This window comes from Bufo gargarizans, chromosome 10 (assembly GCF_014858855.1).
Source record: "Bufo gargarizans isolate SCDJY-AF-19 chromosome 10, ASM1485885v1, whole genome shotgun sequence".
Taxonomy (NCBI): domain Eukaryota; kingdom Metazoa; phylum Chordata; class Amphibia; order Anura; family Bufonidae; genus Bufo; species Bufo gargarizans.
The window spans coordinates 132,129,824-132,152,773 of record NC_058089.1 but is presented as its reverse complement, the minus strand read 5'-3'; the positions used below and the strand labels follow the sequence as shown (position 1 = coordinate 132,152,773).

General features: G+C 43.0%; 1 protein-coding gene across 1 annotated transcript in view; it reads right to left on the bottom strand.

Moving 5' to 3' along the window:
* The window catches only part of ZNF469 (zinc finger protein 469), a 425,851-nt gene that overhangs the window by 10,844 nt on the left and 392,057 nt on the right, over nucleotides 1-22,950 (bottom strand). The window contains exon 5 of the mRNA XM_044270254.1: nucleotides 28-3,370. Coding sequence (XP_044126189.1) covers nucleotides 28-3,182 — 3,155 coding nt within the window. The 5' untranslated portion in view covers nucleotides 3,183-3,370. The remainder of the gene's footprint in view (nucleotides 1-27; nucleotides 3,371-22,950) is intronic.

Below are 22,950 nucleotides of genomic sequence, written 5' to 3'. Positions count from 1 at the left end.
TCACAGTCTTTCAAATTAGTTTCTGACTTCTGCCATTCACAGTCTTTCAAATTAGTTTTTGTGATATTTTTGCCATTTGTTGAGTCAGTGTCTATAGAATGCTTATGAGTGCTTCCTATTTCTGTACATCTTTTTTCATTTGGCATTTTGATTGCATTCTTTTGGAGTTGGGATTCATCTGTGTCGTATTTTTCATCAAACGTGCATGAGATTGAGTTATGGAAAGCTTGTTTTTGTTCTGCAATTATCCTTTTTTTTGATTCTTTCATCTCTTTGACCTTTTGGGAATTGTTCACGGTCTTCCCAGTGGTGAGATCGTCATCTACAAAGACATCAATAAAGGTGCTATCTATCTCTGGATTGTCTACTTGAAACTCTAAGACATTCAGTGCTTCTATGATTAAACTGTCCAGCTTTGCCTCATCCATTTCTAAAGTGTCACAGGCGGTCAGAGGCAATAGATGTGGTGTGGCGTTGTGTAAAATATTACCTTTCATTGGGTCTTCTTTGGCATCACTGTCAAGAAGATAGTCTTTTCTGAAACCAGTTAAATGTGGATTAAATTCATTTTGAGCTTTGGGTAAGGATATTGCTGGCAGTGTTTGGGATGACTTTAATTGTTCAAGCGAAGACTTTCTTAAATCTCCTCCTTGTAAAGAGTCCTTCATCTCAGTTTGGACAGTTGAATTCAAATTACAGTACTGCCGATGCTCTAAGAATGAGGATAAATTGCCAAAATTTTGGTCACACTGTTTGCAGGTTAGGAGAACATCAAGCTGGTCTAAATTTGCACTGCTAAGTGAGCTGGCAAGAAAGTGGTGAGAGGAATAAGGAGGAGGTGGTTCACTTTCATAATTCTCAAGACAGACTTTACTTTGCTCATTGGCTATTTTTTGGTATTCATTACCTGGTAGATTCTTGAATGCGTGTTCTTCTTTAGAAGGCTCTGTTATGTAATTATATGTTTTGGTGGTTTCCGAATTGGGATATAGAAATGAACCAGGGCTAATTGAATCAGCCATATTATAAGACTTTTCAGCTGGATGACATGGCTGGTGAAAATAGGGAGAGGATGTTAGTGTGTGAGGCACTGGGTTCTCATCAGGGTTGACAGGGCTGCTTGACATGGGTGACAGTGACGAGCAGGTACTACCGGAGACTGGGTTGGTAACAGGGGAGGGAAGGGGCGATTCATAGGGAGATTCGGGTACAAAAGGCTTTCCTGAAAATGGTAGTGGCTGGTTGGAGTTCTTTCTTGAGTGTTGAATTGGTTGGCTTACACCGTATGAAATACTCTTTGTTCTTGTATCATTCTTTTCCTTTTTATTATCGTACAAAATGTCATTATTTGAGCTGTAATTTTGTCTGGTCATATCAGCCCTCTGTGTGGGACTCCCCTCTACCACTAAGTGTTTTTTTGTATGATAACTTGGTGGAATTTTTGTCATCAAGTTATTTTGCCAATCAGGATTACTGAGGGGGTAAGGTTTTTGACTTTCAATGTGCCTTGACAGCTCTATGTGATTTTGGTTTGCTGCAGAAGGTGTGTTGAGACTCTGCTGCCAAGGCATCCTTTGGTTTTTCAGTACCTGTCTCTGCTCATCTGGCTGGCATTGATATGGAATTACGTTTCCAGAACCATTAGGATATGAAACCGAGCTTTGGTCCAAAGGTGGAAAATTGTTGTTTCCAGCATCCCAAGTCTGAGGTATTCTTGAAATATTCTTATCGTAAGGCACAGATCCGGTGTTTCCACTGGTGAAGGCCTTGCCAGGGAAGAGCACTTTGGTTAGAGAAGTCTGTGGTATATTCCTTCGTAGTGTACTCCCTGGAGTCAGGAGCCTTTGACTATGTACAAAGTCTTTAGATGGCCTCTTATTGATTAATGCTGGCATACTGCTACTATGTAAACTAAATTCACTAGGATCAAAAACTGCTTGGTTTTCTTGAAAAGTGCTTTGGGTTTGGTCTATAGCACCAGAGGAAGAGAAAGCACCAGTAGATGAAATAGCACCATTGTGATCAGAGACGTCGTCATTACGCCCTGTGTAACAAGGGGGTCTAGGTGAATGTTGAACCCCTTGCTGGGTATGTAAAAATGGAGCCTGCTGGGAAGGCATTCCATAAGTCCTGTTGTCTGGCAAGACAGCATTATAGGATCCACTTCCCTGTGGATCTTCTGGTCCTTCTCTTGATGAGGACTGGAAGGAAAAAGTATTGGGTGCTACCTGGTTGACAGACAGTGCAGCATCCACAAAGTCCTGATTACTCCCATTATTGCAGAATGTATTCCCAACTTGCTCTTGCAGAGATGGAAATGGATACTGAAATGACACAGGCCCATAGTCTGACTTGTTGCCCTCCGGGAAAGGACATACTTTTTGATTTGAGATGACATATTCCCTGGTACCAGTAAAGTGTTTATCAGATAGATGCCAAGTATTTCCATTTGGCTGGAATTCCAAATAATGCAGCTGCCCACTAGAGTTAGATGTGTCATGAACATTACCCGGAGGGATCTTTATGCCTTGATGGAGTCTTGATGCTGGAGCTGTTTGTGAGGTATAGTTTGTGGAGGTAAGGATGGGAATGGGCTCTGGGTGTGACCTGTTAAAGTTACCGCTGTCTTGATGGACTTCTCCCTCTCTGTCAGGAAGACTTGGACCATTAAAGCGATAACCTCCAGAGATGGGCCCTTGATTGACTTCTGCTTTTTTAGGTGGTGTCACCTTCTGCTGAGGATACGCAATCCCAATGGTAGGATTGGACCTTGAACTGCTAATATTGAGTCTGTAGAGCTGGTGTTGATTGCGATCTCCCTTTCCAGACCTCTTATTTTTGTCTCTCCCTCTGCTCTTCCCTGTTGGAGACTGTGGGCTACTTTTACCATTAGTCCATTTAGCATCACTGGGAAAGTTTGGCCTGTTATGAAGAGCTTTAAAGTCTATTTTCCCTGCTTGTTGAGGCCTTATCACAGCTTCCCTTTGACTGTGACTTTCTCTTTCGCGACTATTTAAAAGGGATGCTTTGTCAGAACTGAAGGCACTATGAGAGTTTTCTGATGCCCTGCTTGGTTTACTGTCTGCAAAATTATTTTTTCCAAACTGTTCAAAAGCAGAGTCATCCTTGGAGCTGGGTGATTTAGCATTGATGGGATACGCAGGCTTTGTTTCCCTGGTCATGGTACCACTCAGAGGGAATTAGTGGCACCAGTCACCTCTTGTCTGCTCATGTTTTTCACATAATGACTGTGGACGGTCATTCTTTCAGATACATGGTGGAGGATCACAGAAACAGCTGCACCGATGCTTCTATCATTGTTTCTCCTTAGACTTCATTGTAGAGATTGTTTTATACATCCAGGATTCACCTAAAAAAGAGCAAACAAAGTAGAATGAATGATAGTATTAAGTGATCCAGTGTCTTTATTTTAATGCACGAAATATCAGCTAGTAATAGTAGTAGATTTTTTTTAGTAGCCAGTACTACATTTATTTCTAGGTTTTATAGATCACAACATATCCACGATGAAAACAGAACAAAAACCCCTTTCTCAAAACTATTATCAATCTGCTCCTCCTGATAACATGCCGCCTGCAGATTATACTGCATTTTCATGATGACCTGCTCATGACATGGGTTTTCCAAGTTTTTTTTCTCTAAACTGATGACCTATCCTCTAGATAGGTCATCAGTATCTGATCTGTGGGAGTTTGATACCGGGGACTCCCGCGGATCAGCTGTTTGAGAAGGTATCGGTGTTCGCTGTAGCGTCGCGGCCTTCTCACAGTTTATCAAGCGCAGTGTCGTACATTGTATAGCGGCTGTGTTTGGTATCGCGCTTAGCTCCATTCAGTTCAGTGGGGCTGACCTACACCACTAGGCCATGTGACCAGTGAATGTGACATCACATAGTCTAGGTCTGTGATGGCTAACCTCCGGCACTCCAGCTGTGGTAAAACTACAACTCCTACGATGCACACTTGCTTGGCTTTTCTCAGAACTCCACAGAAATGAATGGAGCATGCTCGAAATCGTAGTTTCACCACAGCTTGAGTGCCAGAGGTTAGCCATCTCTGGTCTAGGCTAAGCTGCGAGACAGTAATGGTGCTACTGCTCACGCTGGTGCCTTCTCAAACTGCTAATCGGCAGAGGACCCCAATGTTAATTAAAAAAAATCGCAAAAAAGTGGGGAAGCATATATTAAGACCAGCATTTTCCACACCAGTCTCAAGTCCCTCTGCGCTGCCTCTACTAGTTTAGTGCTTCCTCCACCAGGGCAAGCGACAAATTTAACTTTACACCAGCCCTCTTTCTGGCGTGCATTTAACCCCTTAGTGCTATTTGACCTGTATATCAGTCATGGAGCAGTGTTATTTACTGCTCCATTACAAGTATGCACGTCATGGCTAGAAACGGTCACCATGTTTTACTACGTGGTGGCAGAGCTGTGATGATAGCTGTCACGGACAGCTGATTAACACAGCTAGCCGGCCTGGGACTTGTGAGAGCACACCCAGGTCGGCGATCGCTGTGATTGGTCCATGAAGTCTCATGGACCAATCAGCGCTAGTTTTCTTAGCAGCGCATGTCTTCAGGGAGGTGGGCTGTAACTGAGACTGCAGCGGTGCTCCGACAGCCACGCTACTACTACAGAGACTCTGATGGTCCCTCCAATGAACCGATCAGAGCAGGAAGGCAACAGGGATTGCTGCTGTCACAGAGCCCTGACAGCCATCCCATACGCCGATGTGGATGCGAACCTGTCACCATGCAGGTGGTGACAGGGCTGTGATTTGCCCAGGTTGGCCAATCAGGGGACAGGAGTCTGAGTATGTGACTTCACCCCTTCTGATCACCTCAGTTCTGTCAGAGAGGGTTATTTTCACTCGGAGCTCCTGTCACAGTACACACCCCATCCACCTCCCATTACTTTCCAGTGAACCCCATCCTGTTCCCATATTTTTTTTTCTGAGCAAATATTCTCCCCCCCCCCCCAATTTTAATTATATATTTAGTGCTGTTTAGTTTTATAATTTTGTTAGCGGCCCTTTATTCCTCCCATCATCATCCTCACTGGCTAGCATCCACCAGTCCCTGACCCAGTGAGCCCCAGTACACCCAGTGCTCCTGCCAGTTGCTCAAAGCACTACATATCCTCCCAATCGACATCCACACAGGACAACGGCCGTCAGTCACTGACACAGTTTGTGTTATTTTAGTAGGTACGCCCAGCACCCCTATCAGAGTTGCATCAAGAACTACATATTTTATTCCCCTCCTTTATTTTTTTCTAAGCAATTTTTTTTTCTATACAGAAAAATATTTTGGTTCGTACTGTTTTACAGTTATTTTAGTACTACATATTTTCTAGAGGGCCTCACCCCCCTTCCCACTGACATCCACATTGGCTAACGGCCATCAGTCACTGACCCAGTGAACCCTAGCCCACTCCTGTATAAAATCTTTTTAGATACAGTTTTTCTGTTATTTTCTTGGGTACATGCTCTCCTATTGCCAGAATTACACCAAGCAATATTACACCAGCACCACCAGTCACTGACCCAGTGAGGCCAACCCCTTTTTTTTATTTTGGAGCAAATTTGCTTTATATAGTTGCAAGAAAAAGTAGGTGAACCCTTTGGAATGATATGGATTTCTGCACAAATTGGTAATAAAATGTGATCTGATCTTTATCTCAGTCACAACAATAGACAATCACAGTCTGCTTAAACTAATAACACACAACGAATGAAATGTTACCATGTAAACATTCACAGTGCAGGTGGAAAAAGTATGTGAACCCCTAGACTAATGACATCTCCAAGAGCTAATTGGAGTGAGGTGTCAGCCAACTGGAGTCCAATCAATGAGATGAGATTGGAGGGGTTGGTTACAGCTGCCCTATAAAACACACACCAGTTCTGGGTTTGCTTTTCACAAGAAGCATTGCCTGATGTGAATGATGCCTCGCACAAAAGAGCTCTCAGAAGACCTACGATTAAGAATTGTGGACTTGCATAAAGCTGGAAAGGGTTATAAAAGTATCTCCAAAAGCCTTGTTGTTCATCAGTCCACGGTAAGACAAATTGTCTATAAATGGAGAAAGTTCAGCGCTGCTGCTACTCTCCCTAGGAGTGGCCGTCCTGTAAAGATGACTGCAAGAGCACAGCGCAGACTGCTCAATGAGGTGAAGAAGAGTCCTAGAGTGTCAGCTAAAGACTTACAGAAGTCTCTGGCATATGCTAACATCCCTGTTAGCGAATCCACGATACGTAAAACACTAAACAAGAATTGATTTCATGGGAGGATACCACAGAGGAAGCCACTGCTGTCCAAAAAAAAAAACATTGCTGCACTTCACAGTTTGCACAAGAGCACCTGGATGTTCCACAGCAGCACTGGCAAAATATTCTGTGGACAGATGAAACCAAAGTTGAGTTGTTTGGAAGAAACACACAACACTATGTGTGGAGAAAAAGAGGCACAGCACACCAACATCAAAACCTCATCCCAACTGTGAGGTATGGTGGTGGGGGCATCATGGTTTGGGGCTGCTCTGCTGTGTTAGGGCCTGGACGGATTACTATCATCGAAGGAAAAATGAATTCGCAAGTTTATCAAGACATTTTGCAGGAAAACTTAAGGCCACCTGTCCACCAGCTGAAGCTCATCAGAAGATGGGTGTTGCAACAGGACAACGACCCAAAGCATAGAAGTAAATCAACAACAGAATGGCTTAAACAGAAGAAAATCCACCTTCTGGAGTGGCCCAGTCAGAGTCCTGACCTCAACACGATTGAGACGCTGTGGCATGAACTCAAGAAAGCGATTCAAACCAGACATCCCAAGAATATTACTGTTCTGAAACAGTTCTGTAAAGAGGAATGGTCAAGAATTACTCCTGCCCGTTGTGCACGTCTGATCTGCAACTACAGGAAACGATTAGTTGAAGTTATTGCTGCCAAAGGAGGTTCAACAAGTTATTAAATCCAAGGGTTCACATACTTTTTCTTGCAACTGTATATACAAAATATTTCAGTTAGTATCTTTTGAAAAAAAAAAATACTATTTCATCTTCTACAGTTACTGGACTGAATGTTTACTAAAAGTCAAATATGGCGGATCTCAGGCAGTTTACTGCAGAGCAGGTGTATGCCATGATTTGTTCATACACTGAGTCTGCAAGTGAAGGTGAAATAATTTTATTGCATCAGCATTATCATCTTCAAATGAACCCCCAAGAATGCACCAAAGGGTTGATGATCAGTCATTAACCCAATCAAGTGCACCTATTTGGGCACCCTCAGATAACTATGTGGCCCAGGTACCTGACTTTACTGCTGATTCAGGTATACATGTTAATACGACTGGGTTTAGAGAAGTTTATTTCTTTCAAGATTTTCTTTACTAATAATTTTATTTTATTGATGGTTTATTGCCATGAATCCTACAACATTTCATGTCCAGAAATGGACCCCTACCAACGCTGGCGAGATGTGTACATTTTGGGACATTGTATTAAGTATGGGACTGGTAGAAAAAAAACACATCTATAAGAGCATACTGGAGTACAGAGGTACTTTACTACACCCCAATTTACCATGCAGCCATGTCTAGAATGAGATTTGAAGCCATCATGAAATTTATACACTACAATGATAATGCCAGATGCCCACTCCAAGATGATCCCAATTTTGATAGATTGTATAAATTAAAGGGAACCTGTGATCAACTTTATACTGCCCATACTAACAGCGGAATAAGGTGAGTGGATTTCGGCAGTCTGTCATTTATAAGTTAAAAGTAAGTGATTGCCGAGAACCAACATCACAATCATTGCAGACTGGGCCTGGAAAAGAGTCCTGGCCACCTAAGAGTCCTGGTTATTTATAAATTCCTGCTCTCTGGCCCAAATGCTGATGACTGACAGGCCTCTACCTAGTTTTCTTGCCACTTCCCGGATCTTTTGAGAACCTAGCAACGCCTCTGCCTTTAAATATAAAGACAAAAGAGCTGTCCTTATGTTAACCACAATACATTGTGACATCAGCCTTCTTGTACCTGTTAGAGGTACTGGCACTGAAACCCATAAACCAGTGTGCATTCAAGAATATAATACATTATAGAAGCGCTTCATTAGTACCGGAGGACTGGGAAGCGGTGAACATACTCACCACTTCCTGGTCATCGGCTGTGCAGGGTGAAAAGGATTGCGATGGTGAGGAGCGGTGGCGTCCAGGAGCATGAGGGGTAAGTGAGTTTTTTTAATTTTATTTGCGCTAGGGGGCTGATGGCTGACATATAGGGGCTGATGGCTGACATGGGGGCTGATAGCTGACAAATAGGGGCTGATATATGGGGCTAGTGGCGGGCATATAAGGGCTGATATATGGGTCTGTTGGCTGAATATATATAGGCTGATAGCTGACATAGGGGCTGATGGCTGACAAATAGGGGCTGATATATGGGGCTAATGGCGGACATATAGGGGCTGATATATGGGACTGTTGGCTGAATATATGGAAGCTGATGGCTGAATATATGTGGGCTGATAGCTGACATATGGGGGCTTATGGCTGATAGATCGCTGAAGGTTGGGGGGTTGATCTGAGGGATTGGGGGTCCGATCTGAGGTCTGATTAGAGCTGTAAGCTGAGATCTGATTGACATTGAGGGTCTGATTGCTGGTCTGACCTGAGGTTTAATGGAAAATATTAGCAAAAAGGCATGTGATAGACTCCCAAAATGTATGGAGGAAGGTGTTCTGGTCTGATGAGATCAAAATTGAACTTTTCGGCCATCAAAAAAACGCTATGTCTGGCACAAACCCAACACATCACATCACCCAAAGAGCACCATCCCCACAGTGAGTCATGGTGGTGGCAGCATCATGTTGGGGGGATGGGACTGGGAAACTTGTCAGAGCTGAGGGAATGGTCAGAGCTGAGGGAATGGATGGTGCTAAGTACAGGGATATTCTTGAGCAGAACCTTTACCACTCTGAGCGTGATCTGAGGCTAGGACGGAGGTTCACCTTCCAGTAGGACAATGACCCCAAACACACGGCAAAAGTAACACTTAAGTGTTTTAAGGGGAAACATGTAAATGTATTGGAATGGCCGAGTCACAGCCCAGATCTCAAGGCAATAGAAAATCTGTGGTCAGACTTAAAGATTGCTGTTCACAAACGCAAACCATCCAACCTGGATTCCCTGACAAAGAGCAGCGCACTGCTCGAAACGCGTTGGTTTGTTGTTTTGTGCTCACAACAGCCCGTAGCTCAAAGTGGTGATGTCACCGGCTCCCTGCGTGAGCGTGAGGACAAGCTGAGTTTCGCTACCAGCCGGGGCGAACTCCTAATTACCAGCCTAACATCTGCAAGACCCCCTGCGTAAAAGAATCTGTATAGATTGGTACTTTGGACAAAGCGGTACCATGACTCCATACATCGGAAACATGGTAATCTTGATGACAAGGCTGATGTGGAACGGTACAACACAGTCCTAGTAAGTTGGCAGTAAGGGTCACCAGTGATAGGCCGAGCGCGGTGCCAATTCATTTATATACAAGTGGTTTGTAAAGTTTTTTGTGGCAGCTATTACTGAGCTGTGACGACAATGCTGCTTGATTGTTGTAATTAGCGCCAGTGGCCAATACATTTTACATACATGTTTCAGCTCTACTAGTAACAAGTTTGTAGATGTTTTAGCTTGTTAATAGTATATTGAACAGTCGAAACGCCAAGCCTCCAGGGTCATCTGCATCCAGTGAAATAACGGGTAACAATAGCGGTTTCTTACAGCAAGCAGAAGAGAAAGAGAATTCAATGTAAATTCAGCAGCTCTATTGTCTTGACTAGGGGACTTCTCCTTGTCACATAAAGAGGTTGTCTAAGATACAGAAATTATAAAGTTGCCCCATACTACAGAATATTTAAAGGGATTGTAAATCTGATGGGCAGCAATATATACTTAAGCTAAGCAAGTTTTAGGCCCAAAAAATTATATTTCCTAATTTTCCTAGTTCTGCTCTGGCCCTTTGTTGACATGCAGTTGCAGAGCTGTGGGACGTGTAACAAAGACTGCCCCCACCTCAGCTCTGCAAAGGGAGTGAATAAAAGTGCTGCCCTGTCTGCAGTCTAACTGCTGGGATACTCATCTTGTATGTGTGGGACTACAAGTCCCAGCTGTATAATACAACGACAATGCTGATACAGTATCTTCCCCCTATCTGTTATTGTGCAATGCTCTGCAGACAGCAGAAGAGAACAAAGGAAAGAACTCCCCCGGTCTGTCAGCTGTGTCTGCAGGGTTAGGATCTTGTGCACAGCATTAGTCTCTTCACTGCCTGGGGAAGAGGAAACCCTGCAGCTGCTCTGTACCTGAGGCAGAGCCTCCAGCTCTGAGTCTGTGCTGCTGATGGCAGAAGGGGTTAAACTGTGCTGAAGAATGCAGCGGGAAGGGAGACACAGAGCAGACAGCTCAGCCCAGTGCAGGGGGCGTGGCCAGCAGATCAGGCAGGGGGCGTGGCTTGTTATTCCAACCAGCACAGCCCGCAGTGACATTTTGTACACAGGCCTGCTCTCTCCTGCAGCCCAGACTTGTGCACAGAAAGTCATCAGAGCGGGGGAAGAAGCTGATAACATCACAGGTCATGTGACCCTCAGCTAACTAGGAGAATGGGGCCGCTGTAGATGAAGTAAGAGAGCTGAAAACCCCTTGCTTATTTAGAAACATACAAAGAACAAAAAAATCTTTTGGACCATCCCTTTTAACAAATGTATTCACCTGCCCTGCATGTGTTTGACATGTAAACGTTGCAGCCAATCACTGGTTCGTGTTTCAGAGCACTGTGATTGGCCACAGTGGTCACATGCCATATACCTGCTCTTCACTGCTGCATCCTGTAATCAATCCGAGGGAGCAGGACGAGAGAACCGGTGACCCAGACAAATTTATAATTATCTTGGACAACCCTGTTAACCCCTTCAGGACCTCATGATTTTCCATGTTTGGTTTGCGTTTTTTAATTTCTGTTTTCCCAAAGCCATAGCTTTTTTGTTTGTTTATATAGACTTATGAGGGCTCTTTTCTTGTGGGACAAGTTGCACATTGTAATGACACCATTTACTAATGCATACAAGTGAGAAGCTCGAAAAGTATTCCAAATAGGGGGAATTGGAAAAATAAAAATGGCAAGAAAATTATGTTACCTTCATTCTCCAGGTCAGTATGTTTGCAGCACTATCACATTTGTGTAGTTTTTCTTGTGATTTAATGAAAAAACGAATCAGCCATTTAGATTTTTTTTCTGTTACGTCGTTCACTGTACTGAATAAATATATTTACATTTTATTAGTACAAGTTTTTTGGAACATTGCATTTCCAATAATCTTTATGTTTTATTTGTAAATAAATATATACAGTCGAAACTCGAAAAATTTGAATATCGTGCAAAAGTTTATTTATTTCAGTAATGCAACTTAAAAGAAACTGCATTAATGCAGCTTAAAATTGGAATTTTTTGAAAAGGTTCAATATTCTAGGGTCAAAGTGTCACACTCTAGTCAGCTAATTAATCCATACCCCCTAAGGAAAGGGGACCTCAAAATTGTAAATTTGGGGTTTCATAAGCTGTAAGCCATAATCATCCAAATTATAACAAATAAAGGCTTGAAATATCTGGCTTTGCATGTAATGAGTCTATCTCATAGGTTAGTTTCACCTTTTAAGTTGCATTACTGAAATAAATTAACTTTGCACAATATTCTAATTTTTCGAGTTTCATCTGTATTTATACACACCTTATTTTTTAACCCAAAAGTGGGGCAAAAATGTCAATGTGTCTTTTATAGCCAATACTAGTCACCCCTTTTTATTAAGAAAGCACTCACTCGTATGCAGGAGGAGGTGCAGGGACCGGTGAGCATAGCGCTGCTAGTGCATGCTGTCCTCACAGTTCCCTGATCTTCTGTTGGAGCCATGAAGAGAGAGGCAAGTTAATGTATTTCTTTTAGATCTGATATGGGGGTCTGATCTGAGGATTTTATTTTTCTTCCTTTTCTCCTCTAAAACCTAGGTGCATCTATATGCATTCTATATATATGTATATATAGTGAGGCGGTGACAGGAGTCATCTATGAGGGGAGATATGAGTCACCCAGAATGTTGCAGGAAGCATTCTAAAGCGGCTTGCTTACCAGGAATGTGCCACCAAGGTGCCCGGCATTGGTGGAGTAAAAGCCCAAGTCTAGGTGTCCACTATATTAGCTGGTGGACACAGAAAATAGATAGTGTAGCTGGTTCAGCTAGTTCAGGGCGGGCTTTTACTGGGAGCATGCAATGTGCGGGTGCCTGTTCCCCAGGTTCCAGTCTGGGACTTGACGCATGCTCATGTCCAGGGATCCTATTTAATTCTGCTGCTGGATCTTAGGTGTGTCTCAGTCTGGAGGAAAGGCACACAGTGTGAAGTAACACTGTCAGAGTGTGCTACAACTGTTTCACCCGGCTGCGATACGAATGTACTGACTGTACTGATATGAAGAGCCTAAATAAAGAAGACTTTTGTTGAACATTTTGGACTCCCTGCCTCTGTACATGGGTCGAGTGAGTACGGTTCCTCCAGTCTCAGTGTGAGAGAGCTGGTCGGGCAGAGCAGCGCACCCGTGGAAATACCTCTTAGATGCCTGATAATTGACTACAGCATCTGAGAGGTCAGATAACAACAATCATAGACATTAGGTCTGACAGACTGTCGATCAAACAAGAGCGAGAGGCCTGGACGGCATTACTGGTGCATGAAGCAGCTGTCCTGCTATGGTGCATGGAAAAAATGCATTTCATTAAAGGGCTTCTGCACTTTGTTTTAAGTGATCTATCCTCTGGATAGATCATCAGCTTCTGATCGGCGGGGGTCTGACACCCGGGACCCCTGCCGATCAGCTGTTTGAGAAGGCAGCGACGCTCCAGTAGCGCCACGGCCTTCTCACTGTCTACTGCCGACCCACTGATGTCACGACTAGTATCAACGAGCGTGGGCGGGACTAAGCTCTGTTCACTTGAATGGAGCTTAGTCCTGCCCACGCTAGTAGATACTAGTCGTGACGTTAGGCCGCGGCGCTACTGGAGCGTCAGAAGCTGATGATCTATCCAGAGGAACAAAGTGCAGAACCCCTTTAAATAAAAATAAGCATTTCCCAGGATTAAAGGTCTAGATTTTGAAAAGAAAGAGCACCTACTCTGGACACCAGTATGCTTAAATCGAATTTGATTTTGGAGGTGACAGTCTCCCTTAAAATATAGAAAATGCTCAAAAAGATAACACATGACAACAGTGCCATGTTACTATTAAAACTGAGACTTTGGTAAAGAATGTGTATGTGAGTTTCAGGTGCCTCCGACTCCTCGTCCTCCCTGTCCTGGCTGCAGCAGGAACCTCTGCCCTGTCCTATTAAGACAGATAAGCCCCAGACCCCCAAAATGGAGCTAATAAGCATGCAGGATTCTGCAAAACTGTTTCAGGAACACGTTAATGCAAGTTTGGCTTTTTTCGCTCACTTTATGGGTAAATAAGGATGCAAACAAAAATGCACTGGAAATTTAGGATTTATGCCACAAATTTTGTTATGCAGTGTGTTGTCTCACGATGCAACAAATGCAGTGAATTAGGAGGTTCTGCTTTCTGTATACAGATAATGAGAGAGATTTTAGACAAGCTGTTTGTTTACCATATCAGTCTGTGAATGTAAAATGAATTTATGGTACAGCCTTCCTGTGAATTTCTTATTGCAGGCCTGATACTATCCCTTCAGCTACAGCCTGCTGAGTTGACACAGCTAAATCCACAGGCAGTCAGTGTGCATGATATTAGCCTGACAACAATCCACCACTTATACCTAATACTGCTTCAACTATAAACTCTGTTTAGATCTGCAAGGGCTTCCTGCCAAGACAAAAAAGACAGGCCTACCCATGCCGTATCATCGCAGTTGTGGCTTTTCAGTTGCATAAAGAATCTTCTTGAGACTTGAGGCTGTATCATATGTAAAAGAAAGATAAAGCCTGTTCATTGCCGGGAGCCCTGATTAAGGTTTAGTCCATAATATTAATATGCCAAAAGAAATAGCCCTAATATTGTAAAGATAAAGAAAGTTTCCCAGTCTGACCGGTTAGGAAAGCACCACTTATGTTATATGCCTTTAGTGGAAGATTCTCATTTGGAGGTTAAATAAATGAGCAAAGTGGACAAGCATGTGAATTATATGATTTAGGCTAGGGCTGCACAGAGAAATGTGTTGTTTGCCATTTCATTTTATTTCAGTAGTTTTGCAAAAAATACATAATACATACAATAAAAATTGTGAGTACTTCCTTGCTGTAGAAGCAGCACTGCAACACCATTGAAATACATTACATGTAATGTCGTGCAACTTCATTGTCGCACAACAAATGTCGCCATATAGCTCTAGCCTTAAAGGGGTTGTCCGGGATTAGGGACATTTGTCTATTAGTAATCTAATACCATAAACATTACAAACATGCATGTGGTACCTTTAGAGCATATTGCTGAAGCCGTTTTCCTGGTTTCAATTCATGGCCGGAAGTGAGTATTTTCTTATCTTCAGTGACGTACCGGGTCCCTGGCAGGCGAGCAAAGCTTCCTCTTCCTCTGCTCACGGAGCCCGGTGACGTCACTGGCAGTCTAGATGATAATGCAGAGCGGTTGGAGGGGCGGTTACTTGTCCGGCCGTCATCGCGCTAAGCCCCGCCCCCATCGCGCTAAGCCCCGCCCCTGCCGGTGACGTCACTGGCAGTCTAGGTGATAATGCAGAGGTTGGAGGGGCGGTTACTTATCGGCCGTCTTCGCGCTAAGCCCCGCCCCCACTCGGTGACGTCACCGGGTCTTCAGCATTACAATGAATGGAGGAGGATTACTATGCTTGTTAGCATAGAAAACTCCTCCCATCAGAATTACTAGCTAATGGGGCAGAAGGCTTTAGAAAGGAGGAATTCCTTTAACCACAGGATGACATGGCCGCGCTGATTGCATATATTACATTTAGACAATGGCATGTTGATTGTGTAAAAAAAAAAAAAAGAGATAAAACAATGGCTCAGTTGAAAGAAAAGGTAATATTAGTGTAATCAGTCTGCTTTTTTTTTTTTTGTTGATTTGAAATAAACGGATAATCCTATTTATGTAATGGGGCTGCTTTTGTCTAGTTTAAAATAATTTTTTTAGCCCCGTACTTGTGTTTTGGAATTAATCTTTTTTGCACATTCTCCTTTTGGAGCTGCAGTGCGAGCATTTCCCTTTCCTGTGGTTATACATCGGTTTCAACTGGTCAGTATATAAGGTTTACCTTGATATATATATATATATAAGTGTGCCCCTTACAGTGTGACGGTGTCCGGTATGTTTATGGATGCATGTGGGAGCGTGGCCTTTACAGTGACGGTGTTCGGTATGTTTATGGATGCATGAGGGAGCGTGCCCCTTACAGTGTGACAGTGTCCGGTATGTTTATGGATGCATGTGGAAGTGTGCCCCTTACAGTGACGGTGTTCGGTATGTTTATGGATGCATGTGGGAGCGTGCCCCTTACAGTGACGGTGTCTGGTATGTTTATGGATGCATGTGGAAGTGTGCCCCTTACAGTGACGGTGTCTGGTATGTTTATGGATGCATGTGGAAGTGTGCCCCTTACAGTGACGGTGTCTGGTATGTTTATGGATGCATGTGGAAGTGTGCCCCTTACAGTGACGGTGTCTGGTATGTTTATGGATGCATGTGGAAGTGTGCCCCTTACAGTGACGGTGTCTGGTATGTTTATGGATGCATGTGGAAGTGTGCCCCTTACAGTGACGGTGTCTGGTATGTTTATGGATGCGCGTGGGAGCGTGCCCCTTACAGTGTGACAGTGTCCGGTATGTTTATGGATGCATGTGGGAGCGTGCCCCTTACAGTGTGACAGTGTCCGGTATGTTTATGGATGCATGTGGGAGCGTGCCCCTTACAGTGTGATGGTGTCCGATTGTCTCTAAGCGCTGCAAACACTGAGCACATGACAGATGCCAGAGATAGAGTAAGGAGAAGTTTATGGGTGTACATATGGGGGAGGAATATGAGGCAAGAGGATGAATATGTATGAGGGGGGCGGATTGAAGGAGGAGTGGAGGCTGTGCAGGATTCATGAATATGTATGAGGGGGGCGGGTGCAGGGACACGATGTTAGACAGGAGAAATCAGCAGCTGCTGCCCTGCACTGAGACCCACAATGCAGTGCGGCAGGAAGTGAAGAAATATATAAACAGATATGTAAACAATCTGTTTAGGGCTGTAGGAGCCATGCTCCAGTGTAAAAGACACCTCAAACCACCTTGGGAACATAGACTTGGCTACTAAAGGTGAGTAAGATGTTTTACAAAAAATAAGTTTGATCCCGGACAACCCCTTTAAGGCTGTATTACACCTGCCATATTCGTATGAGCGCTTATTAGCAATCATTTTAATCATTGTAATTCTGCTGCCGATTGCCTGATGAACAAGCAAACGCTCATTCATCGGGCAATTGTGATTTTTAAGCTCGCTTAATATTTGCTGGCACCAGATCATGGTGTCTAATTACAATCTGCCGCTGGCAAACCACAATACAGCATGGGGACGAGCAATGGCATAGCGACAGTTATTTCGCCATGCTGTGGAGGCGTTTCCCGCATGTAATAGTAGCAGTCTCCTGTGCTAGCGAGCAGGCGATTGCCAGGAGGGAACAGTTCCCTCCCGACAATCGCTTGCTCAATCGGTCTCTGTAATACAGGCTTTAGGCAACAAACACATCCTTCTCATTGAATTATAATTTGTCTCCTTAGAAATTGTGGAATCTGTTTTAGAATTTGTAGAAAGTGTGAACGTGTCGAAAGTTTTTGTCTGAGGAACCGCATTTGCAGTTTTTGGCATATGAAATGCAGTTTACAAGCCACTAGGTGGCAATTTAAGCATCTCACTCTAACCTGATTCGTTTAGGGATAAAGAGGACCTTTCATGGGTCCAGACATTATAAACTAAGTATCAGGACATGCAGGGCATAGTGAATCTAACGGCACTTCCTATTTTTTCTTGGGGCGCCGCTCCGTTCGCCCACTGTGGCCACTTTTGTATTCTCCCGCCTGGTATGCTAATTTTAGCATCGGAAAAATGAGGAGTAGACTGAGTCTCTCTCATTGGACGTCGCCTTCTCCCTGGCTGTAGCTCTGTCCAATGGCAGCAGAGAAGGTGAGGTTTTTTTTTTTTTTCCATGGCTGTGACGCTCTCTGCTGCGATTGAACAGCGCTACAGCCAGGGAGAAGGAACGCCCACAGAGAAAGTAGGGAGAGTGTGAAGTCCTATTAACCCTATAAGGCTGAATAGGGCAAGGGATTAAAAGATCCCAGGTTCTGGCCCCTAACCCGAATGATGATTATTAAAGGGGTTGTCCGGGTTGTCCTCAATTTTTACCCCGGCAGCCCCCCTGACTATACATAAAATATATAAACAATAAAAAATAAACGTATTTCATATCACCACGCCAGAAAAAAAAAAAATTAAAAATATCTCCTATGCCGTGAACGCCGTAACAGAAAAAACTCACAATTCACTATTTTTTTGTCACCTTGTCTCCCCCCAAAATAGGATAGGACTGTTGTATTATGGGCTGTATGTTCCATAAAATGTGGAATGCACACAGCTTTTTTGGACAACTATAGTCTCACCTCATGATAACCTGTTCACTCTCTGTCTATTAAAATTGGTATACTGCGAATTATATTAGGGGTATTCTATGATATTCATAATAACAGTTATATTTTAATTAAGGGAGGTAGTCACTGCTTTTTATACTCCCTTTGAGATACCTAAGTTGGGTTTGTTATGGCACCTTTAGAGTGACTAAATTTACAGCGCCTACATTTGATACAGGATTAGTGACTCTGCCGCGGTGTATTTTCTCCAGCACGTGTGCACATATTACAGCTGGTTAACTTTCAGTCTATGTGCCCCTTACCCATATTGTGGACGGAAAACAGGACCCATTGAGTTGAATGGGTCTGTATTCCGCAAGATATGTATCAGAAGCACTGCGAATCGCTTCCTTGGGATTTCGGTCTGTGCCTCTGAACTGCAAAAAAATATATAGAAAAGTAGGAAGAGATGTCCAGCACCGAGAGAAATTAAAATCTTCTGTCTTTATTTCCTAAATTTTAAAGAATGCAGTTTCCTGGGAAGTAAAAAACATAGGTGAGCCACTCCTTGCATTTAACTCTTTACTGCTTAGACTTTTAAAAACACAATGAAATACAATACATACAGGGAGTGCAGAATTATTAGGCAAATGAGTATTTTGACCCCATCATCCTCTTTATGCATGTTGTCTTACTCCAAGCTGTATAGGCTCGAAAGCCTACTACCAATTAAGCATATTAGGTGATGTCCATCTCTGTAATGAGAAGGGGTGTGGTCTAATGACATCAACACCCTATATCAGGTGTGCATAATTATTAGGCAACTTCCTTTCCTTTGGCAAAATGGGTCAAAAGAAGGACTTGACAGGCTCAGAAAAGTCAAAAATAGTGAGATATCTTGCAGAGGGATGCAGCACTCTTAAAATTGCAAAGCTTCTGAAGCGCGATCATCGAACAATCAAGCGTTTCATTCACAATAGTCAACAGGGTCGCAAGAAGCGTGTGGAAAAACCAAGGCGCAAAATAACTGCCCATGAACTGAGAAAAGTCAAGCGTGCAGCTGCCAAGATGCCACTTGCCACCAGTTTGGCCATATTTCAGAGCTGCAACATCACTGGAGTGCCCAAAAGCACAAGGTGTGCAATACTCAGAGACATGGCCAAGGTAAGAAAGGCTGAAAGACGACCACCACTGAACAAGACACACAAGCTGAAACGTCAAGACTGGGCCAAGAAATATCTCAAGACTGATTTTTCTAAGGTTTTATGGACTGATGAAATGAGAGTGAGTCTTGATGGGCCAGATGGATGGGCCCGTGGCTGGATTGGTAAAGGGCAGAGAGCTCCAGTCCGACTCAGACGCCAGCAAGGTGGAGGTGGAGTACTGGTTTGGGCTGGTATCATCAAAGATGAGCTTGTGGGGCCTTTTTGGGTTGAGGATGAAGTCAAGCTCAACTCCCAGTCCTACTGCCAGTTTCTGGAAGACACCTTCTTCAAGCAGTGGTACAGGAAGAAGTCTGCAAGGTAAGAAAAACATGATTTTCATGCAGGACAATGCTCCATCACACACGTCCAAGTACTCCACAACGTGGCTGGCAAGAAAGGGTATAAAAGAAGAAAATCTAATGACATGGCCTCCTTGTTCACCTGATCTGAACCCCATTGAGAACCTGTGGTCCATCATCAAATGTGAGATTTACAAGGAGGGAAAACAGTCCACCTCTCTGAACAGTGTCTGGGAGGCTGTGGTTGCTGCTGCACGCAATGCTGATGGTGAACAGATCAAAACACTGACAGAATCCATGGATGGCGGCTTCTGAGTGTCCTTGCAAAGAAAGGTGGCTATATTGTCACTGATTTGTTTTTGTTTTGTTTTTGAATGTCAGAAATGTATATTTGTGAATGTTGAGATGTTATATTGGTTTCACTGGTAAAAATAAATAATTTAAATGGGTATATATTTGTTTTTTGTTAAGTTGCCTAATAATTATGCACAGTAATAGTCACCTGCACACACAGATATCCCCCTAAAATAGCTAAAACTAAAAACAAACTAAAAACTACTTCCAAAAATATTCAGCTTTGATATTAATGAGTTTTTTGGGTTCATTGAGAACATGGTTGTTGTTCAATAATAAAATTAATCCTCAAAAATACAACTTGCCTAATAATTCTGCACTCCCTGTATAACTAAATAACAAAATAATTCCTCCAACACCTCAATCACATGTAATTCTTGTTGGAATAAAGGAAATATACATATAACCTCAGTATAAGAGGGGAATAAATCCCCACATGGAGAGGTTTCACATAAGCTAACATGAGTTAAAAAACTAGCACCATTCCTATCAATACTGATTGGAATCACCATACTATCCTCTTATGCTGTTCACACTAGCAATGGTTAGAAGTCAGTGTGGCCAACATTATAATCACCTGTGTGGTAATGAAAATCCTAACCTGGTTGGTGCAGTTTTTTGCTTCCCAGGAGCATCATACTTGCATTTACCCCATACCATGATTAAGATCGTATAGATCAAAACGCGTTGCTAGCATCACCATCATCTATGTGAAGAAACTGCATTCTTTTAAATTTATGAAATAAAGACTAAAGATTTTTATTTATCTCAGTGCTGGACATCTCTTACTACTTTTCTGGATCTGTAAGGACTGGACCGGGTCCTTGCACGAGACACCATATGTGGAGGTGCTGGCTTACTCTTCTAATCGTTATATATATAAAAAGAACATGTCCTATCTTTTTGTAGTGTGGACCGCCTCTTTCGTGCACATGGACGGAGCCCATGCATTGCTGGCCGCAGAACGGGGCACATGCCTATATATGAACCTTCCAGCCTAACCACAAATTCCAAGAACTATAGCTGTGTGGCGGTAAGTTAAAGAGGGTCCCTTTTGAGTAGGTAAAGATTTAATGTGGCCTGTCTCTGTTGATATACTGAACGTTATTGGCAGGTCCTCCTGAAGGTTTTCAATCTTTCAATGCTGTGCTAAGTGTCTAGCAGATCTGTCAGCTCAGCAGCTCACCTTGGCAGTAGCTTCCTGTCTCCCTGGAATAGAAATTCCCTTATCCAATGTCAAAGTTGAGCTATTTGAAGAATCTGGTAGTGCATGCCTGCTGGATTAGGTATTGTAATAACACATTTGATTCATCTCAGTGCATTCTTAAAGAATTCTATAGATCAGTCTTGTATTTGTAGAATTATGCTAACACATCAGATACTGTGATTTCAAAGATTGTGGCTAGGGTTGAGCTTTGGATACAGCATTAAAATGTATTGGCTCCATGTGGGCCGAAGTTTTGTGAGACTTTGGTAAATGGCTTTGGTGTTTCTATTGGTGTATTTAAAAACATTTAAAAATAGGAATCCAAAGTCTGCTTGAGTACTAGCGGGTACCAAAGTCAACTTCCGATTCCCATTTTAAAATCCCTTTAAGTGTGCAGATAGGAATACTGAAATAATTTACCAAAGTCTCAGGCAACTTTGGCCAATACAAATTTTTCTTACATGGAGCACATACAGCATTACAAACAAAGTTTTTGTTAACAAATCAACTTCAGATCTATGATCCGAATCTCTATTCACTCAACCCTAATTGTGGTGCTTCTGCAGTTTCACCACCATCATCAGCTGTCAGTGGCAGGCTGAACTGGATTGGCACAGCCTTATAAACTGTTCATCCAGAGGAAGAGGAAGCTAAGACCTCCATGAGCCCGTTTTCCTGATCATAGTTAATACTTCTTACCTTCAAATATGACATTTACAATAAGTCCCTGGATCATCAACCATGGCTTCTTCTAATATTATTACACTGAAGAATGACATCCGGGCCCCTAAATTCCCATGACATCCTTTCAATGTTAGGACACAAACCTTCTTTCCCACTGTCCTGTCTTAGTCACAGTCCTGGGTCTAAATACTTATCCAGCAGTGATGACATCCATCCATATGACCACTGCAGACAATCACGGGCCTCAGTCTTTTGCTGTTCATACAATCATCTCCGTTGATACCAGTGATTGGCTGTACCAATCACATACACATACGGACATCATCACTGCAGGGAAGTAGACTGAGACCGGCAGGGACCACAGGAGTGCTGGCACTGAAACAGTATGGGATTGTTTTTTTTACTTTATCATAATTCCTTCATTTTTTTTTTTTAATCCTAGACAACTGTTTAGACCGGTTATAATCGAAAGTCTGATATTTAAAGGGGAGAGTTATCCCTGATATTGATATTGGAGCTGGGATAGACTATCGCTGTCTGATCAGCGGGGGCTCTGTACTATGCACCCCTGCTGATCAGCTCTTTTTGGGTAGCTCCTGCTCTGGATGTAAGCACTTGAACTGCACAGCTCCATACATTGTGCAGTGTTGCTGGTTCATTGAACTGAATTGGAGCAGTGCAGACGTTTCCAGCTCTGTCTGCTCCACAGTGGATGGAGATATGTGGCTCTGGCAACGGAGCTATAGCGAAATAGCTGATCAGTGGCAGTGTGGGGTATCAGGCCTGAGGATAGGCCATCAGTGTCAAAATCCTGGACAACCCTTTTAAGTATCAGGTATTTGATTTTAACCAGTCCTTTGGTTCCACAAGGATGCCATGTGTCAGAAGGCCCATTCATTGAGTTGGATGTGCATCTCGTGCCTCATTCATTACAGCCTGTAGTCAGTAGTCTATTAGCAGACGGCCATCACCTGAACTTTAACTTCTGTAGTTTTTCTGGTAAGGTGAACCTCAAGTTTCTTTGAATTATTTTATTTTAATCCCATTGTCAATTGAATAATTGAATTATGGAACCGGGGAAAGGGGAATATTTTTTTTTTCAAGGACCATCCGAATGGCATATATTTGCTGACATTGCTTGCCTATCTTACTATAAATTGTTAAATGTCTTCTCCCTTTGCAGGAAGCTCTATTACAGCAGATAAATCACTGGGTAAAGTGATATCTCTGCTGATACTGTGCAGACAGCTACATTTAAACATACTTCTGAAATTATCTGCTGCATTAATCTTAATGACTTTGGAAAAAGAATACTCCAGCGGAGCCTGCCCTGTGGGCACGTGCAACCTGTATTGAATGACTTGCACTAAATCTGTGAGGCAACCAATAGTTAACATAAATTGCTTCCTCGCGTCCCTTTATATTTGTGGTCTGTCATACAGGTAATCATTCCTTTTGTTTTGGCCACCAGATAACCATTCTTT